Here is a 21,396-nt window from a genome sequence, read left to right on the forward strand (position 1 = left end):
AGTGGCTGTTCAAATAGACACACATTACATTGAATCCACGAATGACTTTTATTTTGACACGTTGTAAGAGACTTGCTGTGAACTGAGAGAGAGGGAAGCGCTTTGTTGCTATGGAGCAAGTTGCTATGGAGCATAGATGTGCGCGTCTGTAGGCTTCCCCTGTGTTTTGAACTTTCTTAATACCCTCTTAATACCCTCGAAAGCAATGTCTGTAAGTTTTTGGTTGTTTTGTACTTCATTTAACAAGCATAAGTAACTTAGATTTTCTTCTATATGCACTGTTATTTACATGGTGTGCAAATTTATAGTAATCGATTCAGTTGTTGCAGCGATGCTAATTTATGATAACTTTGTATACTAATATATGACGACGTTAATGTACAATTTGCTTGTAATTCTGTTTATTAGCCAGTTGTGTCATACAGTTACTAGTTGAGAGACGCTCTAAGTCTTTTCTGTTTTTATTTATCGCAGTTTCACTTGTAAACTTTCATCTGCCGCACCTGATGAACGTTAATAAAGGAGCAAGGTGCTCACTTCCTGGCTCGTGAAAACCGAGTTTGGCTGGCTGTTTAATCTACGTTGACATACAAGTCGTATAAAACACGTAGCGAGAACAGTACATAGCCTACTACAGCATATGCACTACATCAGTACTCTACCATTCACTGCATTCCATGTTTACTGTAAAACAATGCCGTGTAGGATTGAAGGTCGAAACTGTCAAGGAGGAAGAGGCCCAATATTCTCAGAGGAACAAGAGAGAGCCATAGTAAACATGATCTTGGCCAAGAATGCAATACGCCTCAGAGAAATTCAAGCACACGTCCTCAGTGGCCACACAGTTTTTGATAATGTCCACCAGGTCTCTCTGTCAACTCTGGGGCGAGTCCTTAAAAAACATCACGTGCAGATGAAACAACTCTACCGAGTGCGAACTGAAAGAAATTCTGAGATAGTGAAGGACCTGCGGCATGAATATGTGGAGGTAAGTAATGTACACTTCAGTATTCTACACTGCACGCTGAACCTTTTACATGTAAATTTATAGTGGGCCTACATTGAACTACACAATGTTGTCTTTTTTTTCAGAGAGATTTGCAAATGGGTGCTGATGCAATCCCACGTGAATTTATCTTCATGGATGAGCCTGGGTTTAACCTGACAAAAGTAAGAAGAAGAGGGAGAAACATCACTGGCCACTATTGTGAATGTCCCAGGCCAACGTGGTGGTAACATCACAATGTGTGCAGCAATCACGCAGAACAGGGTCCTCCACCACCGCCAACTTGGGTCCTTACAACATGCCCCACATTCTCACATTTTTAGACAGACTGCACGATATCGTAACCGCAGAAGACCAAACGGATGCAGAGCAGGTGAGATACATTGTCATCTGGGACAATGTTTCTTTCCACCGATCTGCTCTGGTCCAAAACTGGTTTCATCAGCATCCACAATTTTCATTTCAATACCTCCCACCATACTCTCCTTTCCTTAACATCATTGTGGAGTTTTTTGCGGCATGGCGGTGGATGGTTTATGATCTCCAGCCCTATGTTAGGATACCCCTCATTCAAGCCATGGAGGAGGCCTGCGACCAAATTGATGCAGCTTCTGTGCAGGGATGGACTCACCATTCAAGAAGACTCCTCCCTCACTGTCTTGCGAGAGAGGACACAGCCTGTGATGTAGATGAAGTGTTGTGGCCAGATCCAGCTCGGCGAAGAGATGATGCTTATGTTTTGTTTTTTTTTTATTATTATTATTTTACAGGTAATTAAAGTTTTCTTTTTTGTCTCCAAATGTTTTTACAGCGTTTAATGAATGTACTATATTCTAATTAGAATATGTTCTGTTCTGATTTCTAGTGTGAAACACAACCTTTGGAAAAGCATGGATGTATTGGTGTTCAATGTGGAGAGAAATAAATATTTTCATCAGTGTGAAGTACTGGTCTTGTGTTTGGTCAATATATTCATGTAATTTACTCTAACAATATCTCTGAAAAAAATCTAACCAGGCTATACCATTAGAAAAGCAGAAATGTTACAAGCATTTTAGACTGAGCACAGCAGTATGTAACTGGTTCAAACAGAATTGGATCTTATGAACCATGTGTGTGCCATACGGTGACAAAGTTGGGTTTTTAGAAATTACTGTATAGTTTTGAATGAAATGTTTCATTTTGCAAAAGATCTAAGGTGTTCTGATACTTGTGTGTGTGCTTGTGTGAATAGTGTGTAGTGTTTTGACAAAACGAGCCCTGTTTTCAAAATTGTGCTTAAGCAATTGTAAAAAACTGTAATGCATGCCGTGTGTGAGTGTGTGTTTGTAAACTGTAGTTTGGTGATGTATGGTTTTGTCACTCACTGTCCCTCAGTGTATGACATTCAGACACATATTTGTGGGCAATATGTCCTGTTGGTCTCTTCCTTAGGACTACTGACAATTTGTCTCTCTCCTCAAGATTTAGGTAACTGGGAATATCTTTTTTGAATTTCTTAAAATATTTTTCTTGAATGTTTTCATATTTCTAGCATTTTTTGAAGGAAGTGCACCTCAGTTTCAACCTCACCTGTCGTACAGTGACCACATATTCTCAGCTCTATTGGCATGCAGGATGTTTTAGGCCTGCCTTTTTCAATGGCTAGGTTGTGCTCACTGAACCTGTACTTGTTAAGGACTTGTCTCTGCTTCGTGTCTCGGACAGTAACAAGATATTCAGTCCATTTGTAGGCTCCAGTACTTTTAATAAATGCTTGAAGCTTGGGTCCTCTACCACTGCATACGGGTGCACAGCCAATGAAATGTAAATGCTAGGGATGTCAGGATCAAGTTTTTTTTTGCCCCCGATCCCGATCCGAGTCTTAATATCGAGTATCTGCCGATACCGAGCCCTGATCCGATACCTGTATTTTCCTAGATAATACAGTTGCACAGTGCACATCTCAAGTGGGCCTACATTATTAAGTTATTAAAGTCAGTTCAATGTAGGCCTATATGCTTGACAACTGAATAGCAAGGAATTAAGAAAAGAAACTGCCTGCAAGCCTCCAAGCTGTTCCTTTTTTTTTTTTAATTTATTGATATTATTATTTTTTATTTTATTTATTTATTTTTACAAACGTAAACCTTGTTGTAAAGCTCCGGTAGAACAGTGTCTGAAATGTAGTGTCGAGAGGATAAGGCATCCTGTGGCTCCAAAAGCAAAAAAAAAAAAAAAAAAAAAAGACGCCGAAAACCTGAGGTGTGTTCAATTAGCAAAGAAAGGCAAACATTCGCGAACATTTTCAAACAGTTTTTCATTTGCTTTGAGCTCACTGTGAACACACACAAACGGTCTGAGGAGGTAGTTGTCGGCGAGCAGAGATGGACGCTGGACTAAGGGAGATGTGTGCCCAGATGGGAGTTATACAAGAAAACTATACTTTGTGTTCGAGGCTTTTCTCAAAGCCACTTTTTCGGATGCTGTCGTTATCAACCCTTAGCGTCAGCTAAGTGTTTGTTTTGCTCTCGGTGGTCGTTAGTTTAGGATAACTCGCATACTTCACATACAGCTAAAGCATTAGGTATTTAAATTTTGAAACGATACCTTGGTTGTTATTAGTAGCCTAGAGGATTAATGTGGTCGGAGTATGCTGACCTGAAAACCTTTCAAATTTAAAAGTTCAAAGAAAACCCGTTCGCCTGGAATTTAGGCTTTTAGCTAAATTTGCCAAATTTGACCGTACCTCAGAAAATATACACAAGTGTTCAATTTTTATTGAATCTTCTTACAATGATTCAAGTGGTTAACTTGTGTAACTGTAAGTTACGCTGATACTCATCATATGCAGATAAAGCATTAGGCATTTCAGTTTTTAAATGATACCTTGGATGTTGTGAGCAACCTTGGGGATTAATGTCATCGGATTACGCTGACGCCTCCTGTCTGCCGAATTTGAAAGCACCTCTGTCTTCACTACCACAGCGATGGGGTGGTGGTCATCCAAAACGTTACTCTCTCCGTAATCTTTTTGGCCCTGTTGCTGTCGCGAGGAGATGTCTCTCTCCTTTAAATGTATATCCTCCAATGTGTGTTGCTTCGGAGTAGCCTTTGCCCGAGTTACCTGAGTGAACTCACTATATTCAACTGAGTATTTATTTTTTTAGGTGGCATATTAAAGCAATAGTAGCCTATTGAACCCAACTCTGTTCCTACTGCCTCGCGAAATGCTCAAATTGCAAACATTACAAGATGTAGGACTGCTTTCGTTTCCCAATTTAAAACACTTCCACACTGAAGACATTTTGTCCGCGTCCTGCCACAAATTATGCTCTCCGTTTAAGACTCCTGTTTGATAGCTGACGTAAAACAAAGGATCGGGCTTAAGGGTCGTGCTCAATAAAGCCGATACCAATCAGTTAAAAAAATGCCTTGATCGACCCCAATACCGATATTTGAGATCGGATAGGGACATCCCTAGTAAATGCCAAGTGCTTCAGTAATGTTTTTGGCCCTGTCTGCTTTCACATCTAGAGGCTGGAATAAGTAGTGTGCTCCTGTTTTTTTCATAAAATTCCTTCAATTAATTTAATAAGATGTACTCACAGTTCTTAAAACAGAGTGAGGGAAAACACACGCACGCACGCACGCACACACACACACACACACACACACACAGTGTCTATATGTCTTCTACCGCTGACATATGCTCAGCATTCCTCAGCAATGGAGAAAATGATAAAAATGCATCAAATGTCTTACTGGTAATCTGACAGAGGAATGCTGTTACACCTCCTTCTCTCTCTCTCTCTCTCTCTCTCCTTCTCTCTCTCCCTCTCTTCAGGAAGCAGGCTTTAATATATCCAACCTTACAATACAGAAAAGGATTTTCATCAAATTCCTTATGAATACAACCATAAATGATTATCAGTATGTAATAGTATTATAAATTATAAAAGTAAGGTAATATTTCTGTATGAATAGTCTGAAAGTTCTTTTCTCTTGTAAACAAGACACATGTCAGAATGTTACATAGTTTCACTTTTATCTGTTGTTTATCTGCTGTGTTTCTGTCTGTCATGGGTCATGTGAGAGCAGAGAAGAGAATAAACATGTTTAAAAGAACTGTGTATGGAGTTTGAAACTCAAACAGTTCTAATGAAAAACAATGAAAAACACAGAGATTGATTATGAAGTTAACAACTGAGTTAGTCAATGAGATCCAATGAAATGAGTGTTAAAAATGAAAGGGGTGAAAGAATTAAAGCCCTGTGTTTTTTCTTAATCCTGGATCCTTAGTCACATGGACATTCTTTCACTACACTAACACTGTCATATACTAACACTCCTCAAACTCTTTCACTACACTACCACTGTCATATACTAACACTCCTCAAACTCTTTCACTACCACTGTCATATACTAACACTCCTCAAACTCTTTCACTACATTACCACTGTCATATACTAACACTCCTCAAACTCTTTCACTACCACTGTCATATTCTAACACTCCTCACACTCTTTCACTACACTAACACTGTCATATACTAACACTCCTCAAACTCTTTCACTACCACTGTCATATACTAACACTCCTCAAACTCTTTCACTACCACTGTCATATACTAACACTCCTCAAACACTACACTACCACTGTTATATACTAACACTCCTCAAACTCTTTCACTACACTACCACTGTCATATACTAACACTCCTCAAACACTACACTACCACTGTCATATACTAACACTCCTCAAACTCTTTCACTACCACTGTCATATACTAACACTCCTCAAACTCTTTCACTACCACTGTCATATACTAACACTCCTCAAACTCTTTCACTACACTACCACTGTCATATACTAACACTCCTCACACTCTTTCACTACCACTGTCATATACTAACACTCCTCAAACTCTTTCACTACACTACCACTGTCATATACTAACACTCCTCAAACACTTTCTCTGCACTACCACTGTCATATACTAACACTCCTCAAGCTCTTTCTCTGCTCTCATTATTCAGTACTGATGTTTACAGTGTTAGATGGTTTTATTTCACAATATTTTCCATATTCCATTAAGGCCTGTGTATTTGACAGTGTAATAGACTGTGTGATTATTTAATATTTGTATCTGTTCTATGATATGTTTAAAATCTGAGCTCTGTAATTCACAGTATGTGTGTTTACCGTGTGTGAGTGTGTGTGTGTGTGTGTGTGTGTGTGTGTGTTTTCATTTCCTTTCTCATACACTGTATTATCTACTGTAATGACCAAACATTCCTGGTCATGTTTTGTACTTGCACTTAAGTCTAAACAGGTAGAACTAGTCCTTACATCTCCAGTAAAACGTCATATCTCTTGTCTGCACCATAAAAAAGGAAGATGCAGTCAGATTATTTCTCAGTTTGAGTTTTGGCAGTTTCACACCTGAGTTTGAGTTTGCAGAACTTTTCTTCAGAATATGGAGTAATCAGAATATTGGAGAAGCTTTGATGACTATACTACATATACTACACATCTTTATGCAAATGGACATCCGTGAAAAGCAATAGAGTCATCTAACAGACAGTAAGATATTATTTCATTATGAAATTTCATGATTTACAGTATTATGTCTTTTATTTATAAGAATTACTTGTGTATTCCCCTTTGACGTACTACATACCATGGACCAAAATATTTAATTTCAGAATCCACAGAAACTGATCAATTATTTATAAGTATTTCAAGATCAATATCGTGTGTATTACCGATTATTTAAAATTACTCTCTGTGCTCCAGGACCCTCTGTGGATGTTCAAAAACCGAGGATGCTCAGAACACTTATATAAAATGACGTAATTTTACCTTATACGTGTTCATAACTTGAAACCCCAGTTCTAGGTAATACTAAGAACTGCTAAAACCCATGTAAATCATACTGATCACAGTAGTCTAACATACTGTATGTCACCATGAGAACACTGTTCCTTTGCTTTTTCAGAGTCATATTAACACTAATTAGCAGTTAAGGGCAGAGGTGGGAGGTAATGAAGTACAAACACTTACTGTACTTAGGTAGAGTTTTCAGCTATCTGTACTTTACTTGAGTATTTATTTATCTGACAACTTTTTACTTTTTCTCCCTACATTTTAACACAAATCTCTGTATTTTCCACTCCTTACATTCTCAAAACAGGCTCGTTACTTTAGTTTTCCTGTGTTTGAGGGGAATTATCGATTATGTTTTATTTCTATTTTGCACCATTGCACATCTTCCCAACATCATGACTGATTTCAGCATAAATACATGGGACAATAACACACAGAAAAGACGATCCCTTGGTATGTCCATCAGTGCATATCATGCATGACAGACAAACAAGAGGAAAACCAGGTAAACATGAAACAGACAAGAAAAGGAGACTCCATCGCGGTGAAGAGCCATGTACTGAATGTGATGTCAGTGACAGGGAGATCTAGTGTCGACATGGATGAAAGTGAAAGATTAACAACGGAGCAGATTCAGAGAAGCAAGACATTCCCCATCCATGGCCTTACTTAAGAGAAACGTTTTTTGGTAGTCCTGTAGAAATGAGGGAATTTCTAAGAAAACAGTTTATGGCTTAATTAGACCTGAACTGTTGATAATTCGAGTTCTGTTGCTGACACTGAAAACTAATTTGCACATTGAAGTTAATGCATTATTTTCAGTCTATTGTTTTTTTGTTTGTTTGTTTGTTTTAACTAGAATGGTTCAATAGTCTTTGAAATATGCTAATATGGCGTGAGGTTCAGTTAGCTTTGCACAAAAACAGCCGGTAGAAATGCCCTTCAGAGGGTTATTTTTTACTTTTATACTTTGAGTACATTTCAGAGCCTGTACTTTTTCACTTTTACTTAAAGTAGTTGAATCAGTACTTCTACTTTCACCAGAGTTTTATTTTAACACAAATACCTGTACTGCTACTTGAGTAAAGGATGTCTGTACTTCTCCCACCTCTGATTAAGGGCAGCGAAACTATGTATTTAAAAATGATTGCTCGCACGAAGCGAACCCGATGGCTGATACACCGGGACTAAGGGTTGGTTGGGTTTGAGCCCGCCGTGACATTAGTCAGCGCATGTGTGTATTTAGCCGGCAACGCTGCGCACGGTAATTTCAAATGTACTTTTTCGAAAATATTCTCAATTTTAAAAAATGTTTTGGAAATGTGCTTGGTCAAAACCGCGAACGCCAAACCTGCGGATAAGGCAGGCCAACTGTCATTTATCATAAGATTTTGTAAAATTAGAGTCAATTAAAGTAGATTAAAGACCCATCAAGATCTGTGAGGAGGATAAATAAAAACCATTTTCTCTTTGTGAAGAATCCACTTTAGGACTTGATCTGTAGGTTGATAGTTTTGCATTCCTGTAAACAGGTCACATGACTGGAATGTCAGTAGTTGTGTCTCTAACATTCTATAAATTGTTGAACTGTACAGACTGTCTGTCATGTGTCAGAACAGGGATGAACATGAGCAGAGAAAACCGCTGTGTTTAAAGACAAACTTTGACAACACAAATACAAAGAACACATTTACAAAAGGTTGAGAGTCACTAATGTAGATAATGTTCTTGACACAGTCTTGACATTATAGTGCATAAAAGGTCAGCCAAACTAGTCAAAGGATCTACTGTATATTTGTATACAGTTTGTATACAGATCAAAGAAACTAAACTGAGGTGACATGTCTAAGATTGTATTTGAGGAGACATTTGTTTCCAGGTCTGCATGTATAGAGTGTGATGTACTGAGAAGTTTGGTATATTCACTCACATCCTTTATAAAACAATCAGTTTGTGTTGTGCTGCCACGTGCTGGATGTAAATAAGTTTGTGCGTGACTTCTGTTAGGCAGGGTGACATCTGTAACACAGCAGTGTATCAGTGTATGCTTCTTACTGGGGTAGTATGGGGGATCACAGTAAGAAGGTCCTGGTCCTGGGTTTGCATCCCGGCCCTCCCAGGTCCTTTCTGTGTGGAGTTTGTATGTTTTCCCTGTGTTTGCTTGGGTTTCCACTGGGTGCTCTGGTTTCCTCCCACCATCAAAGATATGTGTGTTAATGTTAATACTCTTGTCAGAACCTGTGACCAAGGCATCAGCAAGAGAACTGGAGCTGGTCCCCAGGCACTGGGCTGCACTGCGGCTGCCCACTGCTCCTAGTGTGTGTACTCACTGATCCAAGTGTGTGTGTGCCCACTGCTCCTAGTGTGTTTGTATAGGTTGGGCCAGGCTGGGCTGGGGGTGGGGGCGCTGGTTCAGATTTACTCTAATGTGGGTCACATGTCAAAAAGGTGGAAAACCCCTGATTCAGGGTATGTTTAATCATTTCTGATGATGGGATTAGTTTAGTTCATCTTTACTAGTGATTGCTATGGTCCTGATGCTCAGTAGAAATTTCCACTGAAATACAAATTAATTAATCACAAATTATTTTTTTTACCTTTTGCATAACTTTTGTCTGCAGCTGTGTGTGTGTGTGTGTGTGTGTATGTGTGTAATAAACACCCAGAGTTCTTTAACTTAACGTTATCTCTCATATTCAAACCAACACATCTGGCATCAACTATCAGCCCCTTTCACAGTGTCTTCAGTCTCTTACTGAACTCATTCTCTCTGTGAAATACACAGACATTTCAGATGGAGAATACCTGTCTAACTCACATCACACAGTATGAAAAGGTGATAATCTGATATATGACTGGTTTTGTGTTTTAGGGCTGGCTGATATTTTATGGTGAATGATGCAGACTCTGCGTGAAAAGAAGACAAGACTAACTCAGATCCTGTCTGCTGATATCAGCTTTGTCCTCCAGCATGTGCAGGAGAAACAGCTCATCACTGATCGTGAATACATAAACCTCAATGTCCCTTCTCACAGCAGTGAACAGATTTCTATCAACTTATTGGACAAACTGATGAACAAGGGTGAAGGAACATGTCAGAAGTTCATCAATCTAATGAAGGAGTCAGATATTATGATCACTTTTCCAAAGCTTAAAGATCTTTTCCCAACTCAGTCTGCAGAGCTCAGACAAGGTAAAGTCAATCAGCCACTGAGTGCTGGTGACATGAATTCATTTGTGAGTAAATTCACCAGTGTTAAATGAACTCTGAGAGTGGTTTTACTGTCTTACAGTAGATCAATGTGGATTGTCTAAACAGTCTCAGAGTTCATTTAATACAGGAAAATTTACTGTGTGTTCTCTACTTCAATGCATAATGAATCCTTCATCAAACACTGACCGTCTATAATTCACATTTTAATTCTTTACTTGATGCTTGATTATTCTAGTACTTATTTGAAGTGGAAAGCTTGATGATTCCAACCATGGGTAACATTTGCAAACTTGAAATATAAACACATGTTTTTAAGTCATGGCTTTTTAGGACAGGACTGTTATATTGCATCTTGGTTTGTAACTCACTCTCCTTCTGCACTTCATTTGACTAAACAGAACCAAACTATCAAGAGGTCAGAATCAAACTGAAGTCCAGTCTGAAACAGAAATATGATCACATTTTGCATGGGAATTCAATGACAGGCCATAAAAAGTTCCTGAATGATATTTACACTGATCTCTACATAGTGGAGGATGAGACTGGAGGAGTCATTCATGAACATGAGATTATGCAGGCTGAGGCATCAACTAGGAGATTTACCACAGAGGAAACTCCAATCACATGCAGTAACATTTTCAAGGTCCCATCTGATCCAAGTCGAAGAAACAGAAAAGTGCTGACCATGGGAATTGCTGGAGTGGGGAAAACTGTCTCAGTGAACAAATTCATACTGGACTGGGCAGAGGAAAAGTCCAACCAGGACATAGATTTTATTTTTCCACTCCCCTTTCAAGAGCTGAATTCAGTAAAAGATGAAAAATACAGCCTGATAGAGTTGCTTCATGAATATTTTGAAGATTCTGCTAAACTGAAGTCTCTTCCAGATGGTGATGGTAAAGTCATGTTCATTTTTGATGGACTTGACGAGTGTCGCTTTCCTCTTGACTTTAAGAAGAGAGAGAAATTGAAGAACATCGATCAGAAATCCTCTGTAGGTGTGCTGATAACAAACCTAATCAAGAGAAATCTGCTTCCCTCTGCTCTCATCTGGATAACCTCCAGACCAGCAGCAGCCCATCTGATCCCTCGAGACTACATTGATCAAGTGACTGAAGTACGAGGATTCAGTGATGAACAAAAGGAAGAGTACTTTAGGAAGTACAATGACAAGGACCAGGATATGGCCAAAAAAATGTTCTCACACATAAAGAAATCAAAGAGCCTCCACATCATGTGTCACATACCAGTCTTCTGTTTGATATCAGCCACTGTGCTTCAGCCAATGCTAGCCAAAGATACTAGTGAAGAACTCCCTACCACTCTGACTGGAATGTACACACGGTTTCTGATTTACGAAACAGGCCAAATGAAAAAGAGATGTGAAGCTGAACACATTATACTGAAGCTTGGAAAGTTGGCCTTCCTTCAGCTAGAGAAGGGTAATCTGATTTTCGATGAGGAAGACCTGAGAGAGTGTGGCATGGATGTCAGTGAGGGTTCAGTTTACTCAGGAGTGTGCACACAGATATTCAGTCAAGAGCAGGGAGTCTCTGAGACAGTGGTGTTCAGTTTTGTGCATCTGAGTGTTCAAGAATTCATTGCTGCGGTCTATGTGTTTCTCTCGCACTGTAATAATAAGGAGAATGTTCTTTATCCTGATACAATTTGGTATATCTTTAAAAGGAAGTCAAAGAAATTGAATGACCTCTACAGATGTGCTATAGACATGGCTTTAAGGAGTGAGAATGGACACCTGGACCTTTTCCTCCGCTTCCTTCTTGGCCTCTCAGTGGAGTCCAATCGGGATCACCTGAAAGGATTACTGCCACAAACAGTGATCAGAGCAGAGAGTGTGGAGAAAACAGTCAACTACATCAAGAAGACACTCAACAAGAACATCTCATCAGAGAGGAGCATCAATCTCCTCTACTGTCTGAATGAACTGAAGGATGCCTCCCTTGCAAATGAAATTCAAAATTACTTGGGCTCAGGACGTCTCTCAACAGAGAAACTGTCATCTACACAGTGGTCAGCTTTGGTCTTTGTCCTGCTGATGTCCGAGGAGACTCAAGAAAAGTTTGAGCTGAAGAAATACAGAGGATCAGATGAAGGGTTGAAGAGACTTCTGCCAGTACTGAAAAACACCAAACGGGCCCTGTAAGTAGAAGAGTTTAATGGTGCAGTTACTTTGGTTCATCATGTGAACTCTAATCTACAGTGGCAGAACTTGCCCACTTGTTTCCTCCCAGAGAGAAGGACTGGCAGGACTGTATCATAGGGCAAGGATTTGGCTGCTTATGTAACATCCAAATGAGAAATCTGTTCGTAGCCATGTGTGAGTTTTTCAGTTAAAGGATAGTTAAACAGTGGGAAATATGGAAGATGATTTGTAAACGAAACAATAGGATACAGACTGCTTTCTCCCCTCTCCTCTCCCTTTCTTTTCTTTTCTATTCTTTTCTTGATTTTATTTTATTTATTACAATATTTTTGTGTCTTTGCAGCTTATTGTCTTCTGAATCATATTTGTCCATGTCTTTTCCCCTCGGCTGTATAGGTTATCTGTTAATACAAACATATAGGTTATTAGTTCAAGGTTTTTGTAAAATCTTGGCATTAAGAACACGTTTAAGAGAGAGAACGTACGTAAATAGAAGAGACAAAAATGAGAAAAAGATGGACTTTATGGTTATGTGTATTATGATGGTATTTTGAATCGTATTTGCACTGATTATATATATATATATATATATATATATATATATATTGTTTTTTTATCTGTAGATCTACTGATTACATCAATCAGTAAAGTAACCATCTGCCTCTCTCTCTCTCTCTCTCTCTCTCTCTCTCTCTCTCTCTCTCTCTCTCTCTCTTTCTTTCTCTCTCCAGACTTGCTGGTTGTAAACTCACTGAACAGTCCTGTGAAGCTGTAGCCTCAGTTCTACAGTCAGTAAACTGTCCCCTGAGAGAACTGGACCTGAGTAACAATGACCTTCAGGATTCAGGAGTGAAGCTGCTTTGTGTGGGGCTTGAGAATTCACGCTGTAAACTGGAGATACTGAGGTCAGTGGTAGTCATTAATTTGTGGAATGGAAACTTATGTACAATCAGTCTGGTTTTATTCAAGAACAGATGGGCAGATCATCTTATCAGTTACAAATTCATTTTTCTTCACCTTGTGGGAGAGACTCCCCGGTCTGGGCCAGATATGACCAAGTCCCTCTCCACACTGAATGCTGTACTTCTTATGCTTGGTTTAAAATGAATTCCAAGTTTTCAAAAAGCAGTCAAAGTCTTCAGGAGTCCAATGCAGTGTAAGTTTATTGCATTCAGCAGTGAACAAAATACAACAAACTGAGTCAGGTCCCAGGGAGTGACTGAATATAATACAGAGAATCATGCACTTATATCTAAAATTTTACCTGCATGCTAAACCTATGTATCCAATAAGCGCATAACACAGTTGTATGGTAACACCCCTTACATCATCTATGTTTTGCATGGTCCAACCCATTCGCTTCCAGAAATTTCCCCAGATTTTCCCAGAATTCATTGTTCCATACACCATTATTTCCGAAGTGTCCTTGTTTGGTTAAATAAAAAAAATAATATTCAACCGTGTCCTCGTTTCACCCCGGACACTTAACCATGTTCCCAATTTCACCTCAGACACTTTACCCTTAACGCGGGTGTTAACTATCAAGCGTTGGGCTAGTCCATGCAAAGCGGATGCTGAAGCAGCTACATCCCGACCATTACTTATACTTCCCTGTCACTATAACCTAGATTTTACCCTTTTTATGTTGCCTTCATGTTTTGCTGACTTTGCATCGTCCCTTTTTGGTATACCGAGGCCCTCTTCCGTTGGCTTCAACTTACAGAGGCCTTCTCCCATTTCAGAGGCCTTCTTCCATTTCTCCAACAACCTGAAATTAATTTTGCCATTTGTCTGTGTATCAGTTAAAGCAGTTTTAATTTTGTTTGGTAAGTAGCTAACTGTGGCAAATGTGTTTTGTCACTCAAGAAGCTAACATTGCTAGAATTGCAACCTTATACAGTTATTTGCAGAATAATGACATTCTTTCTGATTCAGAATCAGTGTGTACATGGTTTGCTAAAAAATCTTAAATCGTTACATTTTCTCCCTTGACTTCTTAAATCAATATTTTCTCACATCGATTCTCTTGTGTGTTTTCCTGTGTTGTCTGGATTAAAATGATCTCTTGTTATATTGACTACTATGCTGCAATCTTGCTCTGTTGTCTCTCTGTGTCCCAGAGGGACTGACGTTCACAATTTCCTCTGCTCCTGAAACATTTCACTCTGCTATGGGGTATATTATTGAGGGCATAGATGATGTGTTTGTTTATGTAGACAACATTGTGTTATGGGGTGTGTGTGTGTGTGTTTATGTAGACGACATTAAGTCATGGGGAGTGTGTGTGTGTTTATGTAGATGACATTGTTCTATGGGGTCTACACTGGAGAAATACAATGAAAGTCTCATCATAGTGTTCCACAGCATCCAGAGACATGGGTTACAGCTGAACAAGGCAAAATGTCAATTTGCTGTCAGAGAGATCACGTTTTTTGGTGACAAGCTTTCAGGAGAAGGTGTGGAGCTGGACAAGAGCAAGGTGCATACGATCCTCAACACGCCCAGACCCACAGACAAAAAGTCTGTAGTACATGAAATGAGAATGATAAATTTCATAGGAAAATTCAAACTGGAACTGTCTTCACGAACAGTTTACATGAGAGAGCTGTCACATAATACAGATGAATTCAAGTGGACTGAGAATCACGTGCAAGAATGGGAGAGACTAAAAATCAATCTAACTACAGAATCAATACTCACCTTCTCTGACTCAAACAAACAAACCAAGATATCCACTGATCCACTGACGGTTGTCACATATGCCTCAAGGACGATGACTCAGTCTGAGATTCACTATGCTCAGACTGAGAGAGAATGTCTAGGGTTAGTGTCTGGGATTGAGAAAGTCCACAGCTATGTGTCAAAAATCAAAAGTGATTGTGGATGAAACTGCAAAAGACAAAGTTCTGCAAAGGGTCCTAACGCTCAGTCAAATGGTAGAGCTGAGAAAGGAGTTCATATTGTCAAACAGCTGCTTAAGGAGGTGACAGACAGTAAATCAGATCCTTATTTAGCTCTGTTAAGTTACGGAGCTTCACCTCTGGAACATGGTTTGTCTCCTGCTGAACTTTTAAGTGGTCACAAATTATGCACAAAGCTTCAGAAAAAAAACCCCAAAAAAACATGAGCAATTGAAAAAGAGGCAAAAAGCAAATTATGACATTTAGTGCAGTGCAGACACTGTGAGAGTTGAAGATGCAAACACCTGGAAGAAGAAAGACAGTGTCCTGAAGGAAGTTGGTCTGAGATCTTACACAGTCAGGACGAGTATCCCAGAAATCTCAAATTGTCCGAGTCTTTGTTCTTTGCCTTTGTGTATAAAGTAAGTTTTAATCTTCATATGGCTAATGAGTTAGTCAGTAAACAGGGTGTCTGTCTTGCTTTAGTTCTGTGTGGAACATGTTTGGCCCCTTTAACATTAACCTGACTGATTTGAAAGTGTTCTCCTTTTTGGATAGCTTATTTCCCATTTACATTTTCATTATTCTCCCCAATTCACAGTTTACAGTTAATTATAAGTTGCACTTGTCCGTTGCCCAAAAATATCACCAGTGGTGGAGGAAGTACTCAAACACTGTACTTAAGTAAAAGTACAAATAAACAGACAAAAATGTACTCTAGTAAAAGTAAAAGAACCACATTAACCTTTTTACTTGAGTAAAAGTAAGTAAGTACCTGCTTTTAAATATACTTAAAGTATTAAAAGTAAAAGTACTTGCTGAATGCATTCTCTAATGCAATCGTCTACAATATCATTGTGTGCCTACTATATGTATATTTTGTTTAATACATCAATAGTATGGGCTGTGCCATTCTAATTAACAATGCTGCAGATGATGCTACTGATAACACTGGCAAACAATCTCCTATCAATTATTTGAAAGGTTATTGTTTTTATTGTGTTTACCCTCAGTTCACACTTGGACTTACGATTCTGTGAATCAGAATTTCAGGGGTGACCTGCAGAGTTAAATGCCATTAAGCAAAATAAGAAAGAGGACTGATTATACCTTTGAAAGTTTTTATTTAACTGTAAATAAAACAAAACACAATACAACACAATGCAAAACCATTGTGTTATATTGACTGCAGTAAACACATTCAAATTAAAGTTGTCTGCCTGAAAAAAGGAGTATTAAATGCAGCTAACAAAAGAATAGGCACTGATCCTAACACAGGATTTCAACATATTATCTATTACAAAATTTATACTTTTGCCAGACTGTTCTTACAGGAGATAGAAATTTGGTTTGGCGCAATATAAGCATGCCAAGTAGGGTTGACAGTCTGACTTTTAAATTCCATTTTAGTATAATTAAGACAAAGGTATCTTTAAAGTAATTACTACTATGTTAATCCTGTCATTCTATAATACCAACTAATTTTAAACCTTAACTCTGAAGGAGCACAGGGCTAAAGAGCCCCTAGCCACACAAGCAACATAACCACCGCTGTTCCCGGGATCTAGCATCCAAGCAAACACCCAGTACCAAGACTACATTGCGTTAGCAACATGCATGTGTTACTTGCCAGTTAACGCTAGATTATAATAATTTAATTGTGTTTACTTGTTGCTAGTGGTGCATTTGAACAAGAGGCTAGCTAAGGTTAAATAAGATTTCACTAACTTAATTTAATTTAACATGCAAAAGTCAGGTAGCGTTAAGCAATCTAATTCACCTCAATATGTTTCTGCATATTTTACGGTGAATTTTTGAAAGCTAGTATCTCGTGTTTTCGAGGGAGACAAAGATGGCACCGGAATCTCCATGAATCATTTTTAGAACCGGTTATCTCAAACAACTCTTTTAAATAAGGCCATGGGTGGCGCATGTCTAATGGCTGAATCTCCGCGGTGGCCTCTCTCGAATCCATTTTGGATGTTTTAGCACCGGTTAGTGCTGCTGCTGATGCTGCTGCTGCGGGTGCGGCCACGCTCGTGTTGAAGGAGGGTCTAACATCACCTGCCCGCTTTGATTGGTTCAGTGGACCAATTCCCCTCTCGCCATTGATTACTTTAAAACTAACAAACAAACAAAATACGCAATGTGACTGTATCGTGTAACGCAACGCATTGTAGAAATGTAGTGGAATAGAAAGTAAAGATACTTGCTGTAAAATGTAGTGGAGTAAAAGTCAAAAGTACCCACAACTAAATCTACTCAAGTAAAGTACAGATACATGAAAAATGTACTTAAGTACAGTAACGAAGTACTTGTACTTCATTACATCCCACCACTGAACATCACACTGTGTGTTTGAGGAATTTTTCACAACATTTCACACCTTTTTGTCAAACTCTATCAGTACAATTTTTAATTCTTAAATGTGTGAACACTAATGTTCTCTCTCTCTCTCTCTCTCTCTGTCTTTCTCTCTCACTGCAGACTTTCTGGTTGTAAACTCACTGAACAGTCCTGTTCATCTGTAGACTCAGTTCTACAGTTAGTAAACTGTCCCCTCAGAGAACTGGACCTGAGTAACAATGACCTTCAGGATTCAGGAGTGAAGTTTCTCTGTGTGGGACTGGAGAATCCACACTGTAAACCAGAGATATTGAGGTGAGTATTAGTCAGAGACTGATATGCAGTATTTAGAATGACTATGTGTGTGAGGCATACTGATCATAAAAGGAGATGAATTTCCCCTAATATGACAGGTGACAGGTCATCTAATGTTTCTGATATCCAAATATGGTTGCATAGACTATTAGCCACATAATGCATATTTATTTGTTTCAGTTGCCTGACAAAGGAACTAGCCTGCCAGAGTTCACTGGTTTTCACTGACATCGCTAATTTACGCAAAACTAGCTTGCTTGTTGTTAAACGTAATGGTGGCTTATTGCCTTAGTTAGGCTGGCTGTATTGAGATGTTTTAATAGTGGTTTAATTTCACAACAGTGACAAACAATGCCGAAGCTAAGGGCAAACACTATCGGTTCCTGGCTGTCACCAATGAAAGCAGGTCGGGGAGACTCTGATGCTGCTCTGCAGGGCACTCGATTTGCGTACGGTAACTGTGGTGGCTGTGATAAGGGAAGAGGGAGGGGTCGGGCTCGTGCGGTCTAGCAAAATTAGAACTCATAAGCAGTTGTCAGGCATTACAACTCAGGCTTTTAATTGAGAATTGATGCCAGAACCTGATCTTGGCTCTTTTTGCTGTATTCATTATTGGGGTCCTTAACTGTTTAAGAGATTTTATCTGCACACCTGATCAGTCCCTTATTAATTAAGTAGAATATATGAAAATCCATAGATGACTTTGCAATAGGTTTCTTAGACTAGTTTAAGCTGTCGTTGCCGAGCAACCTGACAGCCAATGGGAAACCGAGAGACTTGCCAACAGCTGGAGCACGAGAGGTGAAATATCTGAGGTAAATTTGTGAGAAAACGACTCGCATCGAGTGTCACAGAAATCTCAGATTGTCTGAGTCTTTGTTCTTTGCCTTCATGTATAAAATAATGTAACCCAGTAACGGTGCAAACTACACTCCCAAATATGGTCTTCATGGTTAAATGAAACCCAGCAGTTGCACAAAATAGGTTTATTAAATACAATAGAAATTTATTATTTTCACTCAATAAAATATAAAAAAATAAAAACCAAGCATGGAAAGGACAAAAAGACAGACAGACCAGGTAGCAAAGTAGGACATAGTAGGGGAATGATGAGTGAGGGTGAGAGATAGAGAAAGAAGAAAAAGGAACCAACTCCTGACTCACTACAAACCACTGCACCCAGATCAGTGAGGTATTAAAGTGTGACACATGCACGCCCCAACTGTGCCTCACAACACTGCCTGGAGGGAAGAAATAAAAGACAGACTCCGACACACAGGGGAACATTAATAATACCAATCGTCAAAACCAAACATCTACACACCGTAATTTTTTTATATCAACAGAATTAACTACGATCAACTGAAGTAGACAACAATTGGTGCTATGACGACCTTAAAATAAAACAAAGACCAGTCACAATCACTACTTAAAACCAAAAGCAAGATGTTCCAATGGAACGCTATGCACCAGCTGCAATGGACCATACACTTAGTCAGTACAACTCTATCAGTACAATTTTAATTCTTAAATGTGTGAACGCTAATGTTCTCTCTCTCTCTCTCTCTCTCTCTCTCTCTCCCTCTCTCTCACTCTCTCTCTCTCTCTCTCTCTCTCTCTCCTGCTCTTTCTCCAGAGTTGCTGGTTGTAAACTCACTGAACAGTCCTGTGAAGCTGTAGCCTCAGTTCTACAGTCAGTAAACTGTCCCCTGAGAGAACTGGACCTGAGTAACAATGACCTTCAGGATTCAGGAGTGAAGTTTCTCTGTGTGGGACTGAAGAATCCACACTGTAAACTGGAGATGCTGAGGTCAGTATTAGTCGAGGACTTATATGCAGTATTTACAATGACGATATTCATAAGAAAATGAGACCAGGTTTATGTGTAGTATGGATATTAAAGTATCATTGTGTGTGAGGCATAGATATCATAAAAGGTGATGAATTTCCCCTAATATCTTTACACCTAGTGTTAGTAACTGGTCTGTTAGTTTAGTTAATGTGATAGTTTATCAAAGTCAACATTTATGGTAAAACAGTAACCCCTTTACAATGGATCACACTTCACAAACCAGATGATAAGTTGATACTCTCTGTCTGTCTCTTTCCCAATCTCACTCTCTCTCCCTCTCTCTCTTTCTCTCCCCAGACTTGCTAGTTGTAAACTGACTGAACAGTCCTGTGAAGCTGTAGCCTCAGTTCTACAGTCAGTAAACTGTCCCCTGAGAGAACTGGACCTGAGTAACAATGATCTTGAGGATTCAGGAGTGAAGTTTCTGTGTGTGGGACTTAAGAACCCACACTGTAAACTGGAGATACTGAGGTCAGTATTAGTTAGGAACTGAAAAATGGCAGGTTATCCTCTCTCAGGTCAGTTATACAGCCCCACTATTGAGTCTCTTCTGTGGAAACTGAGATGAGACCATAAGAGATTTCCAATAGCAGGAGACTACTGCACACCTGTCTGGCCATGAAGGCGTCTCCTCTCTCTATGGTCCTTCTTAAGAGTTCTTCCATTTTCTTTCCCCTGTAACACCTGGGTTTTTGGGGGGATTTTTTTCTTGTCTGCTATGAGGATTGAGTCAGGGAGTGTTGTCCTGTTTTGTTTGTTGTAAACCTGTGTGTATGTAAATCCCTTTGAGACTGTACACACTTATATTGTGCTTGAAATAAACTTGAAAACTTGAAACTAAACATGTTTTATCGGCAGACACTGATGATGTGACAGCGTTTATTGCAGGACAGGAAGATGCTCTGACTCTTTACAGCAGTTTGATCTCATATGGAAAATTCTCTTCAACTAAACCTCACTGGAATAACACTTGTTTCTCTCTCTCTCTCTCTCTCTATCTCTCTCTCTCTCTCTGTCTCCTTTTCTCTCTCCCCCTCTCTCCTTTTCTCTCTCTCCAGACTTGCTGGTTGTAAACTCACTGAACAGTCCTGTTCATCTATAGCCTCAGTTCTACAGTCAGTAAACTGTCCCCTGAGAGAACTGGACCTGAGTAACAATGACCTTCAGGATTCAGGAGTGAAGTTTCTCTGTGTGGGACTGAAGAATCCACACTGTAAACCAGAGATACTGAGGTTGGTATTAGTCAGGGACTGATATGCAGTATTTACAATGACTATATTCATATTAAAATGAGACCAGGTTGATGTATAGTGTGGTTATTAAAGTACTGTTGTGTGTGAGGCACAGTGATCAAAAAAGCAGATGAATTTTCCCCAGTATCTGTAAGGCTAATGTTAGTAACTGGTCTGTGAGTTTAGTTAATGTGATAGTTTAACAAAGTCAACATTTATGGTAAAATAGAGGAGTCGCAGCTGGTGAGCTGGAAACAGAGGAGGAACAAACCTCCCCTTTAAATCTATGATTGATTTCAGCCTGTTACTGTTAATCCGTGTTGATTAGCAATAAAAGATTTGCAGGATAATTACTCTATTTACGTGACTGGTGTTATCAGTGTCATTTGTGACAGAGCTACTGTTCTTTGCAAACTAGTTGAGGCATGAGTGATAAACTTCATTCTGCATTACACTCAATGCTGATGCATTGTACAGATAAAAGATCCTGTTTTTTCTA

At 39.2% G+C, this 21,396-nt stretch overlaps 1 protein-coding gene across 1 annotated transcript in view; it reads left to right on the forward strand.

The window, feature by feature from the left end:
• The first annotated feature begins 694 nt into the window (after positions 1-694).
• LOC115821734 (NACHT, LRR and PYD domains-containing protein 12-like) overlaps positions 695-21,396 on the forward strand; it is a 31,359-nt gene continuing 10,657 nt past the window's right edge. The window contains exons 1-9 of the mRNA XM_030785535.1: positions 695-988; positions 1,093-1,170; positions 1,254-1,379; positions 9,779-10,067; positions 10,487-12,248; positions 12,984-13,157; positions 19,450-19,623; positions 19,963-20,136; positions 20,724-20,897. Coding sequence (XP_030641395.1) covers positions 695-988; positions 1,093-1,170; positions 1,254-1,379; positions 9,779-10,067; positions 10,487-12,248; positions 12,984-13,157; positions 19,450-19,623; positions 19,963-20,136; positions 20,724-20,897 — 3,245 coding nt within the window. The remainder of the gene's footprint in view (positions 989-1,092; positions 1,171-1,253; positions 1,380-9,778; positions 10,068-10,486; positions 12,249-12,983; positions 13,158-19,449; positions 19,624-19,962; positions 20,137-20,723; positions 20,898-21,396) is intronic.

This window comes from Chanos chanos, chromosome 9 (assembly GCF_902362185.1).
Source record: "Chanos chanos chromosome 9, fChaCha1.1, whole genome shotgun sequence".
NCBI lineage: Eukaryota > Metazoa > Chordata > Actinopteri > Gonorynchiformes > Chanidae > Chanos > Chanos chanos.